A 27,891-nucleotide genomic window follows, 5' to 3' on the forward strand; every position below is an offset into this window, starting at 1 on the left:
TTAAAATAAGACTCTCTTTCTACAATATGGGACCTTTAAGAGCAAAGTACCCCAGGCATCAACAACACGATTGTCAACAGTGAGGCAGTGGTGGTAAGTTGGCCAGCTGTGTGTCTTTTCCATCAGAGTGCAGAGTTAAGGCTCGTGTATAAAGAAACTCAAGAGAAAACGCAAGGCTGCTACGTGTTATGGGGTGGAAACAGCCATAGACAGAGAATTCCCGGTTCATATTTTCCTATAGAGACTGCTTGACATTGGATTAAGCAGGACAAGTAAGACGGGAGCAGCCCTCTGGAACCGCATTCATCACCAGCGTATTCCGAGGACGAGCGCTGGCCAACCGCAGGATCCTGGCCTGTGTCCCAGCCAGCCCCGGCTAATTAGTCCCCCCTCTTCGGAGCTAATTGGCCGATAAAAAATGAGGATGGCCTCTTCACCCAGCCGGAGTGTTTTGCCACCAAATGGCAGTGGGGAGGATTATGCGGGCTTATGAGGCATGGTGACACTCAGCGAGAAACGCTCCTCTGCTATTAATTCGCTTGTCAAGGGGGTCGACTCCGCTGCGTCACTTTGCTTCTTCTTCTTTTTATTTTTTTGTGAACACAAGAAAACTTTTGTCTGGCATTGACTTCCGACAAGTTGTTCCCATGGAGCGCCTTCACGTCTAAAATATTTTACTGTGCTAGTTTATGAGTCAAATTACCAATGATGTCATTCTTTTCCACAGAGTCCTGTAGGCGATGTGAGCGTTACAGCATGTTACAGGCAAATTGCACAGGGCTAATCTTACTTTTGTGGCTTCTGAATGTTGTTTTTTTTGCATTGTCGTCTGGACTGTGGGCCAGCGATTCTGGATTCCCATGAAAACAATCTACCTGATTGCAAATATGTTAACAAAAGTACCCCTTGCAATTCTCTCCGTCCCCATTTTCTGTCTGTCTCTACAGCTGTCCAAATGAAGGCAATACATGCAATTGTTGACATTGTTGTCACGGTTTCTTAATATGGGACTCTGACACAAACAAATAAATAAGTAATATGGTATGCTAATGTAATACCTGTGTGCTGAATACAAAAATAAATGAACTTATAATCATATAGCTGTTAGTGACAGGAAGAGAGCAAGAAAGAAAGAAAGACACAAAATGGAATATGAAATTATTCACGAATACAAAAATAAATGATAGGTGTACAATATAATGTGCAACCCACAGTATGTGTTAAATACGAATATAAATTGTTCATGAATAATGTGCCTTTAGTGGGTTATTAGAAGGAAGGACATACAAAATGATTACAAATGTATACATGTGTATGCCTACTCTCAAATGTCCACATTATGGTGCCGAATATGAAAAATAGTCAGCTTGTCCTGTGCCGCGGATTTTATCTTTACTCTTTATCGGAATATTTATGGCTGCAAGTATCAAAACTGGACACATAAAGGTTAAAGGGATAGTGAATATCAGTTCCAGAAACAGTCAAGTCAAGACGGTTTATAGAGCATGCTGTAGCCTATAAAAAACAGATTAGAAAGATTAGAAAATAACGTAAATAGCACAGAGATAAAGAAGCACATATGTGTAATACACAAGTAAAAGCTACCATACCCATAAATTATGAGTGTAAAGCAAAATAATAGTTTCTGACTTGATACAACTAGAATGTGTGCAGACATGTGACTGAATATCATCTCAATACAACCTCTCAGTGGAAATCTTTGTTACTGAGGTGTGCTTTGCTCTCTGGCACATCTCCAACCGACTTCCATAGGCTCACAATTAGATAATTTGCACAAGCGGAAGACCCCGGTTATGAATGGGTGCATTCCCCGAAGGTCCCGCCTCTTCCGTTCCCACAGACGGACCAATCAGCGGCGCCTGTGGGCATCGATGGGACGGCACCGTCAGCTGCCGTCGTGTCGGGATTGGAATGTTACGGACTAACAATCGGGACGACTGAGCACTCGGTAATTGGACACTAGGATCCAGGAATCCCGTCTTTTTTTTGAACATTTTTCTCAGCTATCCGCCCGGTGTGTGGTTAGCCTTCGTTTGCCTCGTGTCGACCGGATAACTTCGCGTGCGGCGCGGCTCCCCGCCGATGTGTTTTTTCATGTTATATCGGCGCGTGCGAGGGCAGTGTGTGTGGAGGCTGTGATAAATAAGGAGAGACATGCAGGGATTCGTCAGGTTACAGTTGTACCGCTGAGCCGCTGCTGCGCTACGTCGCTTCTTCCCCCGGTGTTTTATGTTGTGTTGCTTCTCTTCACACGGGACCATGGAGCGATAAAAGAGGGGGAATAGGACTAATTCAACCGGAGGCATTTTGGATTCGAGCGCGGCGGCACCACACCGACGGGTCTTTACGCTCCCTGGGCAAATGTGTTTGCGAGTTTAACATCCAAACCGGGGTATACCTTTCCGTCTGGGAGAGCCTCGGGGACCCCTGCCGCTGCTCGCCCGGGGAACACAGAGCGCGCGCGCGAGAGAGAGAGTTACCAGACGGCTGCCGGACAGTTTCCCATTTGAATAGCCCCGTGCAGGCAGCCTGAATGACGGCGAGGAGAAGCGCCGGGGAAGAGAGTCGCCGCCGCGCGTGATTGTGTCCGAGCGGGTCCGGGGAAGCACGGAGCTTTTACCGTAGGCGCGCGTGCGATATGGTGAAACTCTACAGAAGAGGGAGAACGGGGCAATACTTTTAACAACAAAAGAAAATCGCCCACATGCACTGGATCAATTGCTGGATTTGGGAACCGAATACGCAGAAGGGGGGTTGGGGATCCGTGGAGGCTGCCGGGGGATGGAGCGGTGCAGCCGGGGTTGGTGAGAGCCTAACTTCGGGCCACTTTACATTTTTTATTCTTAAACGACTCGCCCCTGTTGCCAGGACACATGCAGGCCAAAAAACGCTACCTGATCCTGCTCTCCGCCGGTGCGTGTCTGGCGCTTCTCTTCTGCCTCGGAGGGGTTCAACTTCCAGCGGCGAGCAGGAGCCGGCATGACCGCAGCCGAAACGGGTACCGGCCCGACCAGCCCTGGCCTCACTTCTCGGACCCGTTACACCTTTTCCTGCCCTGGGATCAGACGGACACCGAGGAGTACAACCTGCACATATCTCCGAGGCAGAAGAGGGACGTCAACACGAGTGTTTACAAAGGCAAGCGGTGCCGCATGGACTCCTGCTTTGATTTCTCTCCGTGTCAGAAGAACGGATTCAAAGTTTACGTTTACCCGCTGCAGAAGGGGGAGAAGATCTCCGAGAGCTATCAGAATATTTTATCGGCCATCGAGGGCTCCGGGTTTTACACCTCGGACCCCGGGCAAGCGTGTCTGTTCATCCTGAGTCTGGACACTCTGGACCGGGACCAGCTGTCCCCGCAATACGTCCACAACCTAAAGACCAAGGTCCAGAACCTGCCTCTGTGGAACGACGGCAGGAACCACCTCATATTTAACCTGTACTCGGGGACGTGGCCGGACTACACGGAAGACCTGGGCTTCGACATCGGCCAGGCCATGTTGGCCAAGGCCAGCATCAGCACCGAGAACTTCCGGCCCAGCTTCGACGTGTCCATCCCGCTCTTCTCCAAGGAGCACCCGAGGACCGGCGGGGAGCGGGGCTTCCTCAAGTACAACTCGATCCCGCCTTTCAGAAAGTACATGCTGGTGTTCAAGGGGAAGCGCTACCTGACGGGCATCGGCTCGGACACCAGGAATGCCCTGCACCACGTGCACAACGCGGAGGACGTGGTGCTGCTCACCACCTGCAAGCACGGCAAGGACTGGCAGAAGCACAAGGACGCGCGCTGCGACAAGGACAACGCGGAGTATGACAAGTAAGTTGTGGCTGAGGGTAAAAAAAAGTTGTTTCCTTTGATGCTTTCAAACTTTTGGGCACATGATCCAGGTGTTTGGAGCTGTCACTCCCCCCCCCCCCCCCCCAAAAAAAAAACCCCCAGAGCTTTAAGGTTTTGTGTGTGTGTGTGTGTGTGTGTGTGTGTGTGTGTGTGTGTGTGTGTGTGTGTGTGTGTGTGTGTGTGTGTGTGTGTGTGTGTGTGTGTGTGTGTGTGTGGAGCCATTTCAATTCTCATGTCTTTCCCAAACTGAGATATAGGATTGAAGCACTTCCTCCAAATATATATCTTTTTTTTTTATAAAAATCTAGTCATATATCGCAGTGTTAACCCATTAGATATCAGTGAATGTGAGCCCTGTAAAGACTCCCAACTGCAGCTCATATAGTTAACCAAGCCTTTTATGCCCCCCCCCCCCCCCCCCACCCCCACATGACTGGGTTTTACCCTCCGCGCTCCCTTTCAAGCATGAAGTGAAAAGCTCTCCAGCCAGTCTATTAGCTCCCTGGACACCCTCTCCTCCCTCCTTTCCTATGAAGGAATTCACCCCCCCCCCCCCCCCCCCCCCCTCCCCTCCCCTCCACCACCTTCCACCTCCACTCCATGGGAATACTGCAGCCTTCACCAGGATATGCAGGGACACGTCTGATTTTGCAGCCCTGCGCTTGGTGCAAACTAAGTGAAAGTCGACGGTGGGAGTTCTCGCACTGGAAATGGTCAGAACCGCCGCTCCGGTGTACCGTGTCGCTACTACCGCTGCGTCCTCGGCAAACCGAGGAGGCGCACGCGGGTTGGAGTTTATGCGCGCGGTGGCGTGTGAACAAGTTTGGTTGAAAGATGAAGCGATTTAGTGCGAATAAATCAGCCGTAATAGGTTAATTATCACCTTCATTTCTGAGAGTTAGTGCCATCCTTCCCACTTAGCCCCCGGGGCTAGTTGATTACCTCTAATTTTGGAGGTCTACCGTTATGTCAAGGTGGTAATTAATGATCCCCATTTCCCCCCCTTCAGCAGCTGCATGTTTCAGTATAGAAGGCGTTTGGTTTACATAGCCGGCTTACGTGGCGAACTCCGCTGTCGGGTTCACTTCTATGTGAGTGACAGCGGTTTGATCTGCATTTATCAGCCTGTCCCGTGGATCCCGGGCCTTTCCGTGAAGCCTGGATGGACTCGGGCTTGTGTAAACAGCACTTGTCGACATTGTTCCTACTTGTGGTTGTGTTTGTTTCCCTGTATACACGCACACACAGCATTTCAAGGTGAAGGGGAAGGATAGATGGGGAGTATACGGAAAGTTAACCTACACATATTTCCGTGTGTGGGGGGGGGGGGGCAATTGCACATCACTTTACAGGGGAAGTGACTCTCTTTGAACTTGAAATTAACTCTAAAACCTCCTAACACAGATGATGCCAAAAAGTGAGCTCGAACAAAACTTTACAAGCATGCACTTGTCGATCCATTCGTCATCCCCCCCCCCCGGCACTCATTCTCTCCCCCCCCCCCCCCCCCCCCTGGATGCCTTGGGCTCCGCGTCACCATCCATTATCTGACATTCCATTCGCCACCGGACGGCCCACCTCTGCTCCGCTCGCGGCTCAGTTCCCAGAGCTACCCTCCTTCTCTGGAACATCTCGGTGCCAACGGTCGACGCTGCCGTTCAGGGACCCGAAGCTCTCGCTGCCCACACTTTCCACTGCAGTGGGCTTCACGGCTGGTTTATCTTTGATCAATACCGCCGCCCCGTTAGTCATTTCATTTCCATCATCGACACTGCATCGGATTTCTGTCCCCGCCTCAAACTCAGTGAATCGAATTTTATTCCAGCATGACACTTTTAGAGCATTTAGCATGCTTATTAAACTCCTCCCACTTCTTCGTTGTATCCGTGTTGGGGAATCGAGTTAGCTGCTTTTTTTTTTTTAACGTGGGTTTAGATTGCTAGCCTACTTGCACCTGGCAACATAGTGAACCTAATAACATTTAAAGCATTTTTTTCCTCCTCGTTTCTTTTATCAAAGTGATGCCTTTCGTTTGAGTCTAATTCAAACCCCTTTGGGTGTCAGCCCTGGCTTTGCTTAAAAAAAAATAAAACCCTGACGTAGCTCCCTCGGGTACACGGATCCACGTGTAGCCCGCCGGTCTCGGCGCTCCGCCTCCATATGGCTGAGGGCGGACATGCGATGCTTTGCGGGGACGCTGCGGTTCAGACTCAGGAATGCACACACGTGTCAGAGCAGCTGTTCGCGGCTGAAGAGGGAGCATCGCCCAAAGCAGGCCGGCTGGCTGTGCAGTATTACAAGCACATACCTGGATGCTCTGAGAGTGTAGCCTCGCACATGACGTTTGAACACGAAGGAAGGGATGCGGGTCGCTCTGGCCTCTTCTTCTCTTGTTGTTTACAGTCCACATGCATCCACCCGCCGACCACAAACACACACGCTTCCACGGCTGGTGGCTATATGCTACGTCCAATCTCACCTTCGCCTCCTGACCTTTCACCTCGTTGCCTTCCAGAGGAATGCTGCTCTACTAAAGGAATGCAGCAGCAGGAGGGCACACTGGGAGCCGGTGTATAGGCACTTGAATCAGCTCCCATCCACACACACTCACTCACACACAATGCGCCATGCTGTGCACATTTATTCAATTGATTTTCTTAGCTGCAATAGCTTTCAATTGGAGTCACTCCGGTCCACTTCCATGGCCAAGCGCTGATGAAAGGGCCCCATTCACTGCTCCACTATCCAGTGAGTTTTCAGCACCGCTGACAATGATCCCAGGAGCGGACAGTGAAAGGCTGTTACAGGCCCGACAATTGAACAAATTTCACGTTGAGCGCCACCGTATGCCTTGTGGTGACTAAACCTCCTTTCCTGGCGCACTCCTTCCTAGATATGTAAGACTTTCTGTTTCCAGCTCTGCGTGATCTCATTTTGTGGAAAATAAATTTATTTTTAAGTAGGAAGTCACATTTTGTGGACTTCCTGTTTTTCGATACTGAATCACTTCAGGCGTGGGTGTTTTGTTGCGTTACGTCACCTAACGAGGACTACTTTCCCTTTACACGAAGGCTTAGTTACTTCATACATTAAACCCAGGATGTGAGTACTGCGAGTTCTCCGTATTCCACCGGCCAGCACGTTATCCTGCAAAAATCAAAAGTGCATCTAAACCAGAGGTAGCCAACACGGTGCCCGCGGGCACCCTGTCGCCCGCAGGGACCACGTGAGTCGCCCGCAAGGCATGTTCTAAAAATAGCACTAGTCACCATTGGAGCTCCGTCTAAAATTGTAGTTGCTGTTATTTTTTTATCAAAAACGCATTAGTGTAGATTTTAAAATGACTATTTCTTGTCATAAGAGAGTTGGGTACCCGGAGGCGCACGGCGGACAGCCAGGAAGAGGCCGCCGCACCGCACTAGGTTTTCAGGTTACGAATGGCGGGCGCTTCCCGTTGGCACCAGACGCGCGCCGCGAGCGCACCCCGTCGTCAGGTCCGTAAATCCTCGGAACAGGCCGCGGGGCAATCCGACCGAAAAGGCCCAGACTAGAGGTTTGAACGCGGGCGCCCGAAGACGCTCGCGCGCCTCGGAGGGTTGGATCCCCCGCTCGGCTATAGACGAGACTGTTTACTGGTTTCTTCGTTGAGAAAAAGGTACCATTGGAAAAGCTTGTGTCGGTGACAACAGACGGGGCTCCGGCGATGACGGGCCGGCATGCAGGCTTCATTGCGCAATGCAAAGGTGACCCAGACTTTGCAAAATGTCTACATTACCACTGCATCATTCACCAGCAGGCGCTATGTGCAAAAGTAACCGGCTTTGATCATGTGATGATACAAAAATATCAGAGATGTGATACCTCTGACTTTCAAATGTTGAAACAGATTAACAGAAATAAAAGTTGCATGTTTAAATATGTATGTGTAGCTATACCATCATTGTTGTGGAAATCATTCTTAATAATTATTGTGAGGAATAATTAACTGACATGTGATCAAACAGTCTCTTCACATATATTATTATTATTAAAAGGTGATCTGTGCAATTTTGTTATTCAGGAAGTTTGTATCAAATAAGTAGCCCTTCGTACTACTTGGTACCCTTGAAGTAGCTCTGTTTAAAAAAATGTTGGTGACCCCTGATCTAACGTCACGAGTCGCATCATTGTAACTATTAAATGTTCCATTAATAAAGTCCAACTGCACACACACCTTTTTGTTTGCTCGCTGTTAAGCCTTCCTCTGGCTAACCCCAGCGTCATCATCATCCGTCCCCATTTAATACTTAACCAGCAGTGTTGGCACGTATTGACTTTGTACTTTAGCTACTTCACTGGCAGCTGCCGCTCCAGGTCACCCGAGGGACTCGACGGCGGAAAAAACAGAGTGGGAGGGCGGTGACAGGAAGTGTAAGGGAGGGAGGGGGGGGGAGAGATTTAGAGAACCAGAAAGTCAAGTGGAGATGCAGAAGATGCCTGAAAGTGTGTGTGTGTGTGTGTGTGCGCATGTGTGTGCGCGCGCGCGCGTGTGTGTAAGGAGATGAAGGAGAAGAGCAAGTGGGTGTGAGATTGAGTGATAATAGTATGTCGGGGTGCGCTGCCTGAGTCGGGATGAAATAAATAGGTAGTCCAGAAAATTGCGCGTGTCGTGGGAATTATTATTTTTCCCATTAGGAGTCAATGACGGTAACGTCGCACCAAGCGCTGCGGCACTTTCATTTTTCTGTCATCAGCAGAATTCTTTCTCCCCTTACTTGAGCAAATCCTCCCAAAAGCGCGACGAGTGGTCGGAGAGGGAGAAAAAGAGGAAGGAGGCCCGTCATCCCTTTTTTTGTTGTTTCCACGTCTCCTGTTTTACTTTCCCTTACCTTCCCTCCCTTTGCTTGGGTTTCTTCTATACTTTCCCCTCCCTTCCTCCCTTCCTCCCTCCCTCCCCTCACAACGACATGGAAACACTGATGTGATTTAGCTGGAGATGGCTCCCCGCCACATTTCCATTTCCCTTTTCTTTTTTTTTTTCCTTCTTCTTTTAATGACGACGCTGCGGTTGACATTTTGTTGACACGCTGCCACAGACTGAGAGGCAGTAGCTGATCTGGGCCAAGTGAAGAAAACCAGCAACACTTCTTCTCCACCTTATCTCAGACAAACACTTTTATGAGTGGGAATACTGGCATTCACCTGAACGCCAGCGCGGCGCCGCCTGATAGCAGACTCCCGTTGGAGGTTTTTGGAGAATGCCACAGCCCCGTTGCTATCTCGCAGGAGAGGGTGTCGCACTCCCCGGGTTGCCATTGTTTGTTTTTCCGCGGTCCGATTAATAAATCATGAATATTTCATGATTGCCTGCTCTCTCTTAGATAAAGTCCCGAGCTCGTGACAGTGAATGTTAATGATGCGGAGGATAATAAGTTAGAATGCGGTGCATGTGTGGACAGATTTTCGGCGCATGACTTCTTATCTTATCAGGCCATCTATACACACACACACACACACACACACACACCCCTGACTTTCATTATCTCTGTCTCTCAGTCCTCATTTTCACCGTCTCGTTTGTGCATTCCAGTTGCTTCAGCCTCGTTTCGGTTTTATCTGGGGCGAGTCACCGTGTCACCGTTACATGAGAGAAGTCGACTTGGCAGTATTTCTGCCGTGGCGCCCGTCTGGCGCTGCGTCTGTTTCTTCCATAACTGGTGCTTCTCAGCAGACAACAGTCTCTGGTGATAAACTTGAGTTAAGGAGTTACCATCTTTTTTTATTGGGGGCGCAGCTAACAACGATCATTTCCTCTTTGGATGTCTAAAAGATGTCGAACAGTTCCTCGAGGCCGAGGTTATGTCTTTAGATAGCAGTAAAAAAAAAAAAAGCACATATTCAATTTGCAGTGATACGAAAGAGACAAAAACAAATCCTCATATTTAAGGAGCTGGAACCAGAATATGTTTGATATGTTTGCCTTGTTAAACAACACAGGCCATTTTTAATAATTTTAAGTATTGCTGTGTCTTGATCTTATCGTACCTTTTTGTTCTGTATTTATGTATCGATCATGTTCTCCATTAACTGTTCGTTCCACAAAAATGGCCCCAGATTCCCAAGGCGGCGGCTTCAACTGTCTTGTTTTGTCACCAGCTTTCCAAAATGTGAAAAACGTTCAGTCTACTGTCGCAGCAGAGTGAGACAAGCACACGATATTCGCATCCGACGTGCTGCCACCAGCACAATGTTGGGCATCTTTGCTTAAAGAATCACTCGCGCGATCAACCGATTATCAGAACCGTTAAAAGTAAGCTGTTAATTTATTTTCTGTCAGTCAACTACTCCATTAATCTTCTAATCATTCTGGCTCGACTAATCTCAGATCTGCATTGAAGTTGGAGTTGTTTTCGTCTGTGTGAGTTTTGTCCGTGTGTGGCTGCTCATCCATCCATGTCTTTTTTGTGTTTGTTTGTTTGTGTGTGTGTGTGTGTGTGTGTGTGTGTGTGTGTGTGTGTGTGTGTGTGTGTGTGTGTGTGTGTGTGTGTGTGAGCGTCCCTACGTCTCAGTCATTGTCTTTGTATGTGGGTGCACGTGTGTGTGTGTGTGTGCACGCAGGATGACCGGGGTCGCGACCCCGCTGTCTGTCCCCTCAGTGAGTGACGAAGGCAAAGCCCAACGCACTGACCCACATTCATTGAGGGATTACCAGCACAGCCAAGCCGCCCCTGGCCTCAGAGGTGGGTGGGGGGGGGGGGGGGGAGCGAGAGAAAGACAGAACTAGCGGGGGTGGACATGAACTCGTGAAGCCCAGAACCATATCCCCCCTTCCCAGGCCAGCTGCCGGCTAGTTTGTGTAGAAAGAGATTGATCAGCTGGGAGGTTCCCGCCCCAAAATGAAAATCGATGAGCGGTATTACCACAGCAGTAGGCCGGCCCCCCGGAATCACTTCCTTTATTAAAAGCTGCCCACTTCCACCCTGAGAGAAAGCGACCGGTCAGAGCGCTTGTTGTGCTCGCGGTAGCAGTAATGAAAGAGTGAGGAATAACAAGGCATCAAACCTCCATGCTTCCCTAGAACTGTCAGGAAATTTTTTTTAGAGGGATGAATTAATAACTGGCACAGCCATAACAGTAAAAGTTGTAAAGCCCCCCCCATCCTCTCTCTCTCTCTCTCTCTCTCTCTCTCTCTCTTTGTGTCACTCTTGAAGCGCCATCATCCTTAACTAGTGCTGACACGGCGATGTAAAAAGTTTGTGTGCGGACAGGTAAGGGAGTAGCAGCGCAGTTTGTTTGGAAAACTCTTGAAGCTGATTGGGTCCTTGTGAACTCAATTAAACCACAGGTGTGTGACTGGCTGAGGCAAAATAATAAATAAAGTGATGATCAGGACCGACACATGATTGGCTTCTCATTAAATTCCCCGCTGAGGAGGGATGAGAGGAAGATATGGCTGCTGTCTGCAGGTTTTTGGAGAGCACGATGAGTCCTGACATCTGTCCTTTTTTTTTTTTTTTTTTTTTAATGTAGAGAGACAAAGTATTCAAAAATCTCTGCTTTCCTTTTTCCGTGGCACGGGGCATGCTGAGACAGGGGGCGACGCTGCTCCCAGCGCACTCCGTCATTCCAGCATTCCCACGTTCAACTGCTGCAGTGTTCATTACCTAGTTTTTTGCAGACATGCAGAGTCACTATTTTAATGACTGCTCGAATATTTTCACCACTTAACCCTCTTCAAAGCCACGAGACTACTTTGACAAAAGCAGTAATTTCACCTCGCAGAACACGGGAGCTGCTGGTCTACCGCTGCATCGATCAGTTTGTTTTTGTGTTGTTTCTGATCCGAAAATACATAGTTAAGTAATGGACTCTTTAAGCCCTCGGCTCTGTGCAAGGCTCTAATTTCTCGATTATCCTTCCTGTTTGCTTGTGTGTCCAGTCAAGCGAACACGAGTTTCACTGTAAGAGAATTGTTAGTGCATGAGAGGTCAGGGTGTGTGTGTGTGTGAGTGTGTGTGTGTGTGTGTGTGTGGAAAGAGGGGGTTGCCGCTGGTCCCAGTGCTCCCGGGGATTTGTCCCTCTTCCTGAATAACTCTGCGGTCCCCCCGCTCTGTGGAGCACCTGACCAGGGTTATCTCATCAATGAGGGGCAGTGGGCAGAAACTCCGGCCTATATATGTCATGGGTACACTGACGTACATGCAGGACTCGTTAAAGGGCGGACGTTTTTGCTCCCGATAAAGAGCTCTACACAGACTCATCAGTGTCAGCAGTTGTTGCAGGCCTCGCCTCCTGCGAGCTCCGCGACTCCCTCGGGGCGCTTGCAGCAGCTCCACTGGGGAAAAGGAGGGGGAGGTAGTAGTAGCTAGTTTTTATGGCAGCTTTTATGGCCCCGAGAGGCCGTTCAGCGAGCACCTACTGCCGGCACTTCAATGGGGATGGCAGATCGTTGACGTCAGCTTGTGCGCCGACCTTCCTCCCTCACTTCTCACCGCCACAGGAGCAAAAACAAACACTCAAACCCCTCGGCTAGTATTCATATTTAAATAGTAATTGGCAAAAAAGGGGGGGGGGGGGGCTGAGTAAGGGTAAAGAGGAGGTGGTGGAGTGGGGGAGTTGAAGAGGGCAATAGCTTAAAAAAGCATTATGTCACTGAAGAATGTGTGCCTGGCTCAACGTTTAAGGGGCCAGGGCTGGGAGGAGAGAAAGGGGGTTTTGTTGGAGCAGATCGGGCTGCCTGGCAGGCTGATGGAAGGGCTCTTTCCCCCATCTGGTTCATCATGCTTTATGGCTCGCTTTGACTTCCACTCATGTTGGGTGTAAAAGTCGGGGCGGCCCCCGGGTGCTCCAAGGGGGCTCCCATTGTGCCAAAGTTTGCTCTCTTTCCAGAGGGATCACTTGTGCCTTGTTGACATCGCAGCCTCCCCATATGGTCCCCTTTTCACTCCCTCGTGTGTCACCCCTCTCCGCTAACCCTGACTCTTCCGGCCGCTGTGGCCTCTCTTCCTCGCGCACCTCTACCCGTTCCCTTTTGACGCCGGGGCTACAGCGGGCAACGGTGGCCGCTCTCGCAGGCCCTGCCATCGACAGCCATGTCCTGGTTTGGCAGACTCCACGGCACTTCACGGATCGGTGGCGGAGCCAAATCTAACTAGGGGGGAGGAGGTGGAGGAGACGGTTGCAAGGGAAGGAGGCATCTGGTCTCACCGAGGCGAGTCTCAGTATGCCCAGAGCGTGGGTGTATGATTGACCGGAGAGAGGAAGGAAAGGATCATTTTGGTGTTACGCCGTTTCTTCCCAGTTTCCCTGACAGTTTGTTTGGTGGCGTTTATTCAAGAGCTTGACGGGGCCTCCTATTCAGATAAAAGAGAAGGAGTGCATGCTTGTTTTTCAGGGAGGCAATGTAGGACAAAGTGCAGCTTCTGGTGGATATTTAAAATCGACGCCCACTCTCCTTCTCTTCAATTTCTTCCTGCCTTTTCTTCTCCTCGCTGTTCCCAACTCCCAATTTACCTTCTTCTCTTTTATGCAGTCATTTCGTGTGTCTCGCACTCCCACCTCCTAAAAGAGCCCACTTACACAACTATTTAATTCTGCATGCGTGTGGAAAAGGGCCCTGGCCCTCGGTACCATCTCATTGCGTCATTGATGGAAACATTTTAAGAATAAGGGGATTTCTCGTGAGTCATTTCCACACAGATTCATGGCAGCAGACCCAGCAAGTGACAGATATATATTCCTGTGAGCTGATATTCCGCTGCCTTTTCTGCCACTTTCTGCGGCTCTTATCGCCGAGCAGTGGGACAATCTTCCGGTTTCAGTGGCTTTATTTTTGCCCTGCTGCATCCCAACTGGTGGTGTCTATCCAACCGCATCCCTGCTATCAAAGCAACCCCCTCAAAAGAAAAAAGAGCTTGGAAAAGCTAGTGATCCCGTCAAGAATCGGAGGCCCTGAGGTAAAGGAAGAAGAGGAGAGTAGAAAGACAATAGGGGGATTAAAGATGGAAGACCTGTAGCAGAGCATCCCGCTTTGGTTCGCAGCTCGACGGGGTGCGTTTCCTTTTATGGGGGTTGAATTGAAGTGTTTATTTCCCCCGGAAAGTTGTGACACGACAGCACTTTGTTTTTCGAAGCGTCTGCATCTTGTTTGCCTTCGCAGCTCGCAAGCGAGACACGGAGCTCCCTGGCTGTCTGAAGTGAGACAGGTGAGCGGAGCGAGGAGGCGTTCAATGTGCGGCTCCTATAGTACGATTGTAACGGATATCTTTAGTTAGAATGTGTGTTGTCACGTCCCCTTCCAAACATGCCCCGGGGACAGACGTGTCGAGCCAGCGGCAGCAGCACACATTTTAAATGGTCGTGCCAGTTGCATCTTGGTTATGAGCGGCAGAATCAGGGAACCAGACTTAATTAGCAGTATTCATTATCGGCCACGGTTGAGATGCACTTGGCTTTAATCTTACCGCTCTCTTGGAGGTGTTGAGTGGCCATCAGTTTAAGAGTTCCAGTACCAACTGCATATGTAGCAATGGCACGTCCAAAAAGGATATTGCCGTGGATGAGTCGATTTTTGTATAATTTGAACTTTAGCCAGATTTGCCTGCTTTAAATGGAATACTTCGCCCACAAAATGGCCATTTGTTTATCAATTACTCACCCGGTGTTAAATTCTTGAGGGCACAAACTTGGCACCAGCCGCTAACCAAACACTGTTAAAATACGCCGAACAAACAATGGTGATCTATTAAGTGGCTGGTAAATTTAGATCGTTCACTAGCCATTTGGCGAGTGGACAAAAGAAGTGGTCATATAAAAAGTATTCCTTTTAAGACGATAATAATGAAGCCACCAAAACGCAATCTTTCACTGGCTTACAAAACAACAACAACAACCCTGTAATTGTGTTTGGTGGAGCATTGTCTACTGGGACTTGAACCCAGAAGTCTGCAGAGGTGGGCGAGTGTTCTCACCACTGCATCACCCGTCTTAAAAAGTCAACCCGAGAGCCTCCACTGCTCTGGCTAAACCAGTACCTATTGCCTTTCATCACAATCTACTACCTGGCAAGATGGTTCAATTCATTTGAAATCTACTCCAAAGTCCAAAAGGCCTATTTTCCTCATTATTTGTCCGCGTGTATGCATTTCAAACACTTCCCTTTTTCACCCTCTTACTTACGTGTGACATCTGTAGAAGATGCCCCAAAGATTTCCGGGGAGCATTTAATCAGCAGCGTCGGCCCGCCGTGTGATCCGCTCAAAAGCCTTTTCAGTATCATCGCTTCTATATTGAGGTGACGGGTCAAATTCTCCTCCGGTTTCCCAGACGTGTGTGTGTGTGTGTGTGTGTGTGTGTGTGTGTGTGTGTGTGTGTCCTGCGTGTTTTAAAAGGAAGCTCTTCCATTTGCTCGTGGGCCTGGTGTGGGGTATCTGGTGACTGGAGACTATTTGCTCACAGCTACATAGCTTGCTATCTTTAAACACACACTTATATCCTACCGGGACCTTTTTTTCAGGAGCTTAAGGAGAGCATGAGCTAATAATGTCTGAATATACCTGCTATTTATTGCATGTATGTCACCTTTTCTTTTTTTAGCGTGTGTATTTTGTCTTGGACAGTGGAGGATCGCTTTTTCTGTCTGAGTATCTGCAAAGTGTTTGCACTGTAGCCAACCAGGGGACAGACAGAAATCCAGACAAGTACGTGTTAGGTTTACACTGCAGTCTGAGCTGTGTGTGTGTGAGTGTGTTAAATTGTGCATCTACGCCTGCATATGTGCGTGGCTGTGCAATGCTCCCAGGCCTGCTCGTGTCACCTTTAGCAAGGTAGTGCTGATTCAGTGGCGCGTTCTTCCATTCCCACTTTTTTTTGTCTCCCGCTCTCCTCGGTGAATGCTCTTCTTTTTTTTTAAGTCGTCAGGCAACCCTCCCGCCCGGCTCCTTCCTCCCTGTCCACGCACACATGCACACGTACGCACACGCACGCACACGCACGCATACTCAGCAGCATCTTGTTTGGCCGAAACCCGGCGCTAGCTCTAACCGTGGCCGCTCGTGTGGAACCCCCAGAAGCTACAAAACATGAATTATGTATCAGCAAGAGGAGTTTTTTTTTAATATTCATGTTTTTTTTGCTCTTCATATTAAGTAGCATGTCCACACATCACCGTGCAGACGTACAGTGCAGTGTGGCCTTGTAACAGGAACAGGCTCGCCCGGGATTTCACCAACATTTGCACCAAGCAGCACACTTTGACTTGGAGAAAATTGAATTTGAATTCCATCCAGGGTCAGAGAGTGACCTTGAAGGTCTGTTTTTTTTGGGGGGGGGGGGGGGTGTTGAAAGCTGAGTGAATTTACAGAGTTCACACGGTCGGAGGAGCAGAGGAGATTCATTATTCAATAAATTGCATTTAATGTGGAGTATGAAGCGAGACCGAAATGAGCCTCAAAAGCCTGGCGCCATCTTTGGATGCTGATAAGCTTTTTAGGGGACGGCACAGGGGAGGTTTTATTTTGGAATGGGAACAGACGTGCTACATCTCCCCCCCCTCAAAAAAAAAATAAAATAAAATAAAAAATAGATGCATCGCTTTGCATTTCCCAGCTGCCGTATCTTTTGGGACGGGCGAGTAGATCTAAGGGTTCTGTCATTTCCGAGCTTGCCGTGGCTTCATCGTCGCTGCCAGATCTGCGGTGCGTGTTCCATTTTAAATCCCCCTAAATCTCCCCCAAAAAAAACATCTTACGAATCTCCTTTTTTCTCATTACAACTATTGTATGAAGTTGATCCGTACAACTTGCATATCTCGACTTCCTCCGTGGTTTGATCAGAGCCCGTTTCCCCTCGTTGATGTTGGTGATAAAGACGTCTCCCTCCGCAGCAGCTCTGGAGTCAGGCCTTTTTAATACGAGTTTAACTATTACTGTGGATCAGACACCGGCATCGTCTCCGTAGTGCTCATAGAGATTAAATAGAAGAGGGGAAGTTGCTCCATTCTGTGAAGCCTGTTGTAGATTTTGTACCATGTCTGAACCGATGGTAGTCGCATCTGACTCATCTCCTTTCATGTCGGATACACAGTTCCCTCATGTAGGATTACTCGTGTACAGATACCTTACAAACAGCTCTGCGCTGCTGTGAGCAGCTGTGATCAGAGTCCATGCTCTGGGCACGCTGCCCTCTGAAAGTCCACCACAACGTTTACAGAAGAGAAAAGGCCCGCAATCATCCTCATTACGTGTTGGGAGTTTGAGGCTGGCCCGCGCTGTAAAAAGCTTCTGCACCTTCTCATTTAACCACTTCCACCAGGGTGAGACTACGTCTTCTGCTTCCTTTGACTCACAAACTAAAGCAGCTCCTCTTTCAGCTCAAAATATTTGTTTTAAAGAACGTCTGCCTGTTTTTAAAAAATATATAAATCTGCTCTATTTAAGGCCTTTACACACCAAAACTATTCATACTGGACTGATGCCGATTTGCCACACATGTAACACTTGTTCAATAAAAGGTTTGAATAGATTTGCTCAGGCCGAGGACCAACTACCAGAATCCTGTTGACCCAGAGCTGAGGTATATTGTTGTATAGCCTTAGCTACCATAAGGTATTTTTTGAGTTTCCTCAATGCCCTGAGTGAATTTGAGTTTCCTTTGGTAAACAGTTACACGGTGAATGTCTAGGGCTTTTATTGTGAAAGGTAAGAATGGAAGGAGTGGCACCGGTATGAGCTTCCTTTGTCACGGTTGAAAGGATAAATTTTGCCTTCTTGGTTCGGACTACGGAGCCTCCATGTGTTGTACGCTATAGTGCACACTTTGACTATCCGTTACGCACAACGTGATTGGTTGACGCCTTTATCTGCGGTGCGAAAGCGCAGAAAAATTGACCTTGTTCCTGAAAAAAATATATTGACTTGCAAATGAATGGCACTTTATTCTTACTTTCTCAAAGAGAACAAGACTAAAGGATTGCTTTCTCTGTTCAGGTTTTCAATATTGCAATGTTCAAATGTTTTAGCCAACCTCATTAGCATTGACGACACTCACTGAGGGGACTTTGCGTATAGGAAGTGTCGAGGTTAGCTACAGTATCTTGTCACTTTGACTTTATATATCTATATTTATATATCTTATATTCAAGTGTGGCTTGCTATTCGGAGGCTGTGGATATAGCAGAAAAGCCGTGTCGACGTTCCCTGTTCATTATTAAAATATGGCCTTATCGGAGGAGACGGTATTGGTCCCTCATCCAGTACTGTCAATACTGTATTAAAACATCTTTTATTTCGGTAAAAAAGCCTGCGTGTCCGAGTTAGCGTTAGCTCCACTTTCCAAGCTAATCAGAATCCAAAGGCTCCATTAGCCTCCGCTAGCCCAGTTATCTGCTAATCACTTCAAAGCTCTTCGGTGGCGGCTGCATTATACATTTTACCACTTCACATGGTGTTAAGTCAAAGTGCACTCAGGATGCATATTTCATACGCTGCACTTTCAGATTCAGGTTGTGATTTTTTTTTTTTTTTCTTTTTCAGTTCTTTTTTTTCAGAAGCCACAAAAATGTTTTCGTTCAACCTCATAAATGAATTCTTCACTTCCTGATCACACCTTTGAGTGTGTCCGCTTCCTCTTCTTCGGATCAGACTGTTGCAGTTAACCGTGCGGTCTAGTTAAAGATTGTCAGATAACATTACCCAACGTAGCCTTATCAAGGCCACATGTGTCAGGCTGTCGCTCCTTATCAGCTAGCTACTGCACGGATGGATGCACATGTGCATACACACAAAATAAACACGGATTACAGCGACTAAAAACCCGGGCTGCGAATGAAAAAGCCCATCCGTCGTGACAAGAGCAGCTGGACACTGTTACTGCCGCTGCCACGCCACCCACCACAGTTTGGAGGTGTGCAGAGTTTTTCAGCTTCCTCATCGGATGGCCAATCTCTCCTACTCTTCTCGTCTCGGTCGTGGTGGCATTTCTCATTACTGCATGGTAATTCATGCTCTTATTTGCTGCCGCCACGATGCACAGGTCTTAAGTGACGAATTGCAGCGGGGGAGGGGGGGAATTTGTGAGCCTGCATGTCTGCGCGCTGAGCCACGTGAATGTGAAAGATCCTTTTAACTCTACATGAGACCTTTCGGTGCGCGATCAAATCCTGTTTAGTCCCCTGTTGTTGCGAAGCACTTACCATCTCAGCAGAGAGCTCTTCCCCTGGATGCCCGTGTTTTTCCCTCTCAAGAAAGTTTCATCGTGGCAAACAAGCTAGAGCCATTAAAGGAGCTTAATACGTTGTGTTAATGGATCAGTTAATAGCCAATCAAAGGCAGTAGCACATCAACCATTTATGAATCAATACGGCAATAAGCTAGTGCGCATCCTGGTCACTAAGAGCATGAAAGGGTAATGTCGGGCCGTTCATCAGTGACTCTGTTGAAACGTAATCTAGAGGATCTTCAGTTGGTGTTGAAATGAAATGAAAAATGCCCTTTTAAACTTCAAAATGGTCCCACCAAACAGAGCCAAACGGATATCTTAAAGATTGTAGTTTTAAATATATGAAGAATTTCACTTTTTGACTAATTAGTTGATTTATTGATTAGTCGACGGACAGAAAATTTAAACTGCTTTAATGGGCGATGAAACATACGAGTAGTTTACCAAGAAACAAAAGACAATCCGTTTATCATTGTGAAGATCTTCTGCTTTATTATTATAACAATATTATATTATTATAAACTGAACGTTTTCGGGCTTTGTACTGTTGGTCAGACAAAGCCAGACAAAAAAAATGTACCAAATGCCAAACAATTGCAAGATTAATCAACAAAGAACAGCATCGTAAATTACAGCTTTACTTCTTTTGGCTGGTGCTTCTTTTATTGCACGGGTGCATTTGAAAGTAGTCCTGTTATCAGATACAATGTATCCGTATAATTTCTTCCAATGTTAGCCATCAGACTCTGTGGAGGGACATTGTAACTTTTTAATGCAAGATATCTAAATGGTCACATTTAAAGACAATGTAGCTACATTTCACTGCAACTTATTACAATGGACACAAATATTCCATCTAAAAATAGACCCCAGCTTCAGAAACCCATACCATTTGAATTGTAGTTCACAAGATATGCGGCAGTCACATTTCCAACCACTGTGATTGTGATATGGGTGCGGTTCACACAGCTGAATGGATGGGTTTGCAGAGATGTGAATGGGAGGTGTGAAGTGGCCCGTCCTTTGTAAACAATAGGCGTTGTGGCTGCAGGCAGGAAGGTGAACGCATTTGAGAATCAGAGAATGGCTGGAGGGGAAATGCCAAAGGAGACGCAGTTGCGGGTCTCTTCGTCTAAACAAACTTTATGTTTTGTTGCAATTTCTCACGCATGTCCTGTGGTTCATGCAGGAAAACAAACACGGATTAAATGACGCCATCGTCTCAGTTATTTAGAAACATATTTTGGGCAGCACATTTGGCAGTTGGCTGTCCCTTTATTTGTTACTAACGGTTTGATGCTGATGGCAACCGAAAACCAATACTTGGTTACCAATTCCTCAAAAATGTTGACAACGGCAAACCCTTATTATAGAGCCCTGAATTTAATCAAACTTTCCCCAAATATGCTAAACATAGCTGTTGACTTTAAGCTTCCTAAAAGTATTACAAAAGGGTATTAATATTCTTATTTTGGCAATGAAAAAGGGGTGACGTACTTCCCTTTAGAACTCCACAATAGCACTATTGCTTGTATCCTTTCAATAAAGTTGTTTTCAAGTTGTGCATTTTGGACAAACCTTTATGGAGTTGTACTACTTTTAGTATTCATATCTTGCTAGAAAAACTGACGCCGCGACACCATGTTTATAATGGTGCTTGCTTGCAGCGCCACACTCGCAAGCTTCCCCAAAAACACACCCAATTTGTTTTCGGAGTGTACCGGCAAGTCTAAATCTTCCGCTCCCCTATTCTCCTCCCATCAACCTCATCCCACCTTTCTAAGTGGAGCTTGACTTGTTGGACGCACTTGGTCAGCGCGCAATTATGTAACGGGGGAGAAAGGGAAAGAGCGTCAGGGGCTCGAGATAGCTGAGTGGCCCTGATGGTCCTGCCGTTGCCTGATGGAAGAACATTGGTGGCAGTAATTTAGCACATGGGCGCTTCCGCTGCAGGGGTTATTGTATCCGTCACGCTCGGCTGCGGCTGCGCCGACCCCCAGCTTGTGTTTCCAGGGCCGGCCGGCTCCCCGGTAAACTCACTGGCCTCCAACAATAGAGTGCAAAATGAGACGCGCCAGACAGAGGGTCGGGAGGCGGGCGGGGGAGACGGAGAGAGAAGGAGAGATGGTGGAAAAGAGATTAACAGTTGGTTGAGGCAAGAGAGAGAAATAAACCGAGGCAAAAAGGACGGACTGCAAGCAGAACCACACACCGGGAGCCCGTGACGCTGGGCGTAACCAAAAGCATGGTTATCTCCGCAGCCCAAATATAAACAGAACGTAGCTTTAGAGTAGAACCAATACATTGAAACTTGGAGAAAATTATTTCTTGGGGGGGGGGGGGGAAACACTGAGAGGCTTGGTGTGCTGGGGTGGCAGAGTGTGTCGGGCTAGAGCGAGGCGGACCACAGGAAGCCTCCGAGCTCGACATAAACAGAGAGCATGTGTGTTACCGAACCCCACCAGACCACAGAGGTTCAGTCTGTGTGTGTGTGTGTGTGTGTGTATACAGATGTACGCGTGCATGACTGTGTTTGTGTAAAACCACAACATGTAGCGCGTGCCAACAGCTGTTTTAGCCAGTGCGGTCGGCGCTAACCCTTTCGTATCATCTTTTCTCTCGGGTGTTTTTTTTTTCTTTACTTGAGCCAGACTCCCCCTGCTCTGCCTGTATTAATTAAGAATTTTCTCAGAAGCGTACTGTTGAGGCGAAGGCCGTGGGGTAATGAAGAGCAGCACTACCGCCCTCAGCAAGGATAGAGCCGAGCAAATGGGACAAAAGAGCACAAGTACCAAGCTCAAGCGTTGTTGGCTGCAATCGTTGGTTTAACAACCCATCTGCAACATCGTGAAATGTCGCGCATGCAGCGTGGCCTCGAGATGTAATCATCCTCTGTCTTTTAACATTTCCAATGGGGGATTTGTAAAGAGGAAATCCAGCCTTTGTGAGGAAATTCTTGGCCCTTTTGGACCAAAAGTCTCAGGACAGCCTCAGCACATTTCCGTGTTTGTCTTCGCCGCATCTCAAATACTTCAGAGATCACACTGACTCCCTTTTAAAGAGCTCGCTTTGATGACTTACTTTTGCATAACAGAAGACAACAAACAGCTTAATTGAATCAGTGTCGAGAAGTAGACGTGGCGAAGAGACAAGACGCGGCTGTCTCTGTAGCGATGAGCTTCAGAGTGCTTTGCGTGGTTGTTTTTTTCTCTCTTTTTCGTATGTAACCACATCGAGGCAATTAGCAAATACCATTAAGTTGAGTTTTGTTCGTCTCACTCGCCCACACTTTCTCTTCATCTCACTTGTTTTCAGACTAGTCAGGCAGACGGCTACATGACTGTCATTTAATCATATCGGTAGTAGCGATAACCTACTTGCTTACTTTCAGTCTGAATGAAGGCCGCACAAGTTTGACACAGTTGGAAACGTTGACACTGCAGACTCTACTTTGATGGATTTGGAAATACTTTATCAGCAGCAGGTACTTTTCGGGTTGCAGTAACCACGACCCAGGAACCGAAACTCAGGCAGAGTAAACTATAGTAGTGCTATGAATTGTTGAGCTGGGGAAAGACGATCCCCATGGAAACATGAAAGAAGTCTTTAATATTTCACAGGAAAGCCAGAAATTACTGGAGAGATTGTTTTATGCTGAGAATCCAGAGCAGGAGGCAAATGGAGAATCATCCAAAAACACAACGCCACACAACCAACTTATACGGTAAAAATGGCAAAGAGATCAGTTCAATGATACTTTCAAGTCTGTTTGATTTCAGTAGTAATTGTCTTGTAATGTAAAATTGATTTCACAAGCTGCGTGTCATTCAGTAGTCAGGCTACCTTTTAAGCGAACGTTTGAAACGTCGCAAAAAAAGAAATGCGAATCAGGCTCGTTTCCATCAACCGGTCTGCAACGAATAAACTCAGCTACAGCGTAGTTTGGTCAAAAGTTGGTGCTATTGGCTACCCGAGGCTGTAATCCGCCAAAAAAAATGAGTAGAAGAAGTAGAGGTTGCGAGTCACCTTGGCCATCTAACCATCTAAATGAAATGAAATTTGTTCTTTCAAATCAGAACGTATCCGACATTTTTGCGCGAGAAGTATCTCATCTAATTTTGCCGTTTCCCTACAGCCTTTCTAATGCGATACTTCAAAATGTGCTTATAACCACATGAATGGTTTCCATCGAGGATTTGTTGGTCAAATATACTGGTACACATAGACATTTAAAGTATACGAAAAGGTACAACATGTTGACAGCCTTCAGTTGGACCAGACAGTGTCAAGAGTCAATAGTTTGATATTACAGAATGAATCAGTGAGAACTACAAAGTTTATATTAAATTAAATTACTGCGTCATCTAATTGACGTGAAGACAAATGAGTCCTTGGTAAATGAAATGAAAACGCAAATGTTTTAGTAATTCCAAGCTTCCAGACTTCTGCTGTTAATCATGATTGGGAACACCATCTATTTATTTTTTTAGCTGCCCTAATCTGCCTGTTTTCAGGCTCTTTTCCCTCCATCAACACCAACTTCCTGTGATGGAAGAGCGCTTGGCCTCTGGGAACCGAGCGCTTTGCCAGATGAAAATTAGCCCGGCGTCTCGAGGGGGCGAGCCGAGGTGTGGACTTCGTCGCCGCCGATTGTTTAGCGTATCAAAGGATGTACGCCGGGGGAGGAAATGAAGGGTGTGGGGGGACGGCGGGAAGAGTGGAACAGTCTGGGAGAGATCAGGGCCACTGCCACATCAAGAGCCCTGACCCCGTCCCCAAGTTGGCGCTTTCTCGTATCGATTAGTTACGCCATGTCGCCGCCATTGTTCCCGTGCTTGTCCGGGGAATCTATCTCCTTCCGTCTCTGGTACAGTGCTTCATTCAAAAGCCCCCAGAGAGACGGCAGGCAAGTCTGAGCCCCTCGGGCTCTCCATTGAGAAAAGCTTTTTAGCCAGCAAGTTGCCAAGAAAGAAATGACTTAGGGTTGGGGAGGGGAGGGTGAAAAGCAGGGGTTGAAACATTTCTGGTACCATCCCCCTCCCCCTACCCACACACACCACACACACACACACACACACACACAATCCCATTTGGCCCTAGTAACCGCCCGGCTTTTCCCATTCCCAAGCGCTTTTTTTCCCCGCTGGCCCGTCACTCACTTAGCCGGAAAATCCGACTTTCTCTTCAGTCAGGGATCAAAGCTCGGCGCAGCCGTCGTGTGAGAAGTCACATTCTTGTGTTTTGTTTTTTTTGGGCTGATCCTGCGGGGACCCAGCCTTTCGCCGCCCCGGCAGCAGAAAAATGTTGCCGTCGCTGCCGTTGGTCCAGGAGAAAACACATCCTGCACTCTGCCCTTTTTCAAAATTTGTATTCTCCCTGCCTCTCGTCACGTTTCCACATACATCATGAGTCATGCACACACAGACACACCTTGGTGGTTTCATGTGAACGCAAAGCCCCTAATGCGTGTCAGATTACTCCTCATAGGGCCACACCTGAACTTACCTTGACCTCTTTGGCAGCGGAGGGAGAAGAACTTAGTGACCTGTAAAAAATAGCAAACCGGTGGGATGTCTCAGCCAGGAGCGATCCAATGGGGAGGAATGATGAATGCGGAGCGTTGGTTACGACCCACGAGGGAGGGGATGGCTCCTCTTTTCTTGTTCATTTATCAAAGGGAGGACGGCTGGAGTTAGGTTCCCAAGGTCAGAAACAAAGAACGAGAGGAGAGAAATAGAATTCATGTCGATAAGTGAGCGAGCCGACAATTTCTCTGCTTTCTGCCATCGCTGGTGAATCTTGCTGAGGGCTCCAGCTGCCTCAAGCAGTTTCAGAGGCTTGAAGGATTTGTGCCTTTGAAAGTCTGACTAATGAACTTTTTTCTTGCCTAAATTTCATTCAGCAATTTCTTCTTTTTGTGCCCCTATTGTTTTTTTCTTCTTCCCCTTGATGACTCACCGCCTTGCCACCAAACTGTCAAGTGGGGTTTTCAAGCAAACTTTAAAATGTCACAAACAGCGAAATGAAAACGAGGTGCGCTTCCATCAGCGCGAATGAAAAGAATAAATTGTCTTTCCTGAATGCGGAACATAACTTCATTGGAAATAAATGTGCTCTCTGTGTGCCTCCGTTCGAGTGGCAAAAAAAAACATGCAAAAAGTTTTAAACACCATGCGTCACAAAAGACCCTGATAATTGGATGAGCGCCCCCGAAAAAGTTTGGGATTATCAGAACGCAGTGGTGGAAAAAGGAGGAGAATGATTTTCACAAAGAGAGGGGAAGAAAAGAAGCTTGGCTAAATTTCACTGAGTGTGGAACATAAAACATAAAGCCTGTGTGCGTCTGCCGCCTTCATCCATTTAAAGCTCCATTTCAAAAATCTATTTGTTAAATGGTTATCAGGTTCAGTTATCGATCGGACTGCAAGCAGCTGTGGGCTCGCTATAATGCAGTCAGCGGCTTCCTGACGCTCAGTGTGGGAGATGAGGAATGGTTCTGGGGTTTGAGCTCTTTTTAATGTCGCCGTGTGTGCGCCTGTTTATATCACCCCGGTGACAGACCCGGTCCCTTTTTTGCTGACTGTCTTTTTTTTTTTTTTTTCAAATAAAACTGTTTAAGTTTCCGAGATCCTTAAGCCGCGGGGAAATGTCCCTCTTTCTCTCTCCCTCCGTTTTTAATCTTATTCTTTTTCTTTTCCTCTTTCACAGCATGACATCCAGAAATAGACCTGGACAAAACAGTCTGCTCGCTAGCTGCGTGACTCGGAGACAGAGAAGTGAAGTGAAGAGGGAGACTGGAGAGAGAGAGGGGGGGGGGGGGGGGGTGGAGAGGAGATGGAGAACGTGAGGGAAGTGAGGGGAGCGAAAGCGAGGAGGGCGAGCAAAACAGAACGAAGCTGACCCATCACGATGCACTCAATATCCCCAACAGCCGCCTGTTAAGCCCATCAGGCTCAGACCTTTACTGCGCTACAGACAGAAAAACCACAATATTCTCAACTCTCCATCAAGGTAGAGTTTATTATCCAATTACCGGCATATTGTCGGCGGATTCTGTTTTGAATGCAGCCGAACTGATTCACATTTAGTCTGCCTTAATTCTGGTGCGGTTGGATGATACTGTACATCCTGCTGTCGACATTGTGTTTTACTGGCCCCTCTGAATTTGACCTTTTTTAAAACATTTCAATTTCAATTTCAATTTCAAATTTCAATTTCTAATTTCAAATTTCATTTCAATTCATATGGTGTCAGATTTATTGGCGCACCAGACGGGAAAACAGCCCTGCGTTAAAACAGCGGTAAGGCCTGAGTCGGTGGAGCGTGTTGCTTTGACTCATCTGACGTTAAAACACTGCCGCTCCTCCAAACTCGGCTTGTCACTTAAATGACAATAGCTGGTCCACCTTAAATGTCAGCCCACCTTAAGAATGCCTGTAGGCCAAAGTTGTCGCTAACTTTGGTAACTCGTTAACGATACGCACACAATCTACTCACTAAATGACTCCCTAAAGGAGTTTGCTACTTGTATAATAGTTAAAAATACATTTAAAAAATACACATATATTCCCAGACTACCGCCTGGAATTGTAAATATCCTGGTGTACCGTAATGCCGTGATACCTCTCAAACCTAACACGAAACAAAGGTTTCCAAGGATGGAATCAAACCCGGCACGTTGCGTTGGTGTGGTACAGGAGTTTACAGCTTTAAAAAGTCAAACACGGCAGCAATTACTGCGTCTTTCTGTCGTGATCAACAGAAATCCAGCACTCTTCTTAGAAATCAAACGAGAACGTGCGCTTTCAAGGATTTGATTGGCCCACTTTCTGTGGGGAAACGGATCTGAAGAGGAAAGCTTTGTTGCCGTTGCCTCTCATGTGAAATAACAGCGTTCTATATATATCTTTAGATGTTGGACTCACCTGCATCTTGTTCCCCACAAGAGCACTGTAGCTTTCAGTTCGCTGTTGCTTTTGCACCCGTTCACCCTTTCGACCTGTGAAACAACCAGAGGCTGCAGCTAGCTGATTGCTCGCCTGGAGGCCGTGTTTATATAGGCCAGTCAATCGCCTTTTTATTCCAGTCATAAAACACACCAGCGTAAACATGCTGATGGCAGCGGGGCCTTCCCAACATGAAGCTGTAGCGTCACACACTCGTATATAATGAACCAGCGCACCTTGAGCAAGGCCCCAGGAAATGTTCAGGGAAGTTTAGGCACCAAATAGATCAGCTGAGAGGGCTCCTCTTTATTCGGCTGTCGCTTCGCCACATTTTTAAATGGAAGAGGACGAGGGAGCCTTAAATTGCCAAAGAATGGTGTGTTTAAGTGACGCACTGAGCCCACGGCGGATCCGAATGCATTTGTCCATCCGCCGTACCGTTTTATTTAAATGCATCGAGTGCCCACATATGTTCATCCTTTCCTAAACGAAGCATGTGAGCTTGAACACTTGTGTGTGTTTGTTGCATGAATGCCGGGGCGGCGAGGCCATATGGTACGCCCGGCAGACAATCCGTTCCAGCAGGTCCTCAGAAACAACAGAAAGCGAACGGGTCTATCTTCAGCGAGGGAGCCAGAGAGAGCATCCCCACGGAGCCTCATTAGGGACTCTGGCAGTGAGGAGGCGGTGCGAGGAAGAGGCGACAAAGACAGGTGGCGGTGGAGGAGGGTTAGAACGGGATGCGCCTACAGGTATCTGGTCGCTGGGAGAACCGAGACGGAGGGAAATGGATCTCCGGGGATAATCAGATGATGAGAATCTGCTGCGTTGAAAAGCGTTTTGTCGTCGGCCGAGGGGGAGAGAGAGGGTAACGGGTGGAGGCACAACTTC

General features: G+C 47.6%; 1 protein-coding gene across 1 annotated transcript in view; it reads left to right on the forward strand.

Annotated features, from left to right (window-relative positions):
- Positions 1–1,906: 1,906 nt before the first annotated feature.
- The window catches only part of ext1b (exostosin glycosyltransferase 1b), a 116,588-nt gene continuing 90,603 nt past the window's right edge, over positions 1,907–27,891 (forward strand). The window contains exon 1 of the mRNA XM_076106521.1: positions 1,907–3,838. Coding sequence (XP_075962636.1) covers positions 2,895–3,838 — 944 coding nt within the window. The 5' untranslated portion in view covers positions 1,907–2,894. The remainder of the gene's footprint in view (positions 3,839–27,891) is intronic.

The sequence above is a fragment of the Anarhichas minor genome, unplaced genomic scaffold (genome assembly GCF_050575085.1).
Source record: "Anarhichas minor isolate MPS153535 unplaced genomic scaffold, ASM5057508v1 ptg000033l, whole genome shotgun sequence".
In the NCBI taxonomy this organism is placed as follows: domain Eukaryota; kingdom Metazoa; phylum Chordata; class Actinopteri; order Perciformes; family Anarhichadidae; genus Anarhichas; species Anarhichas minor.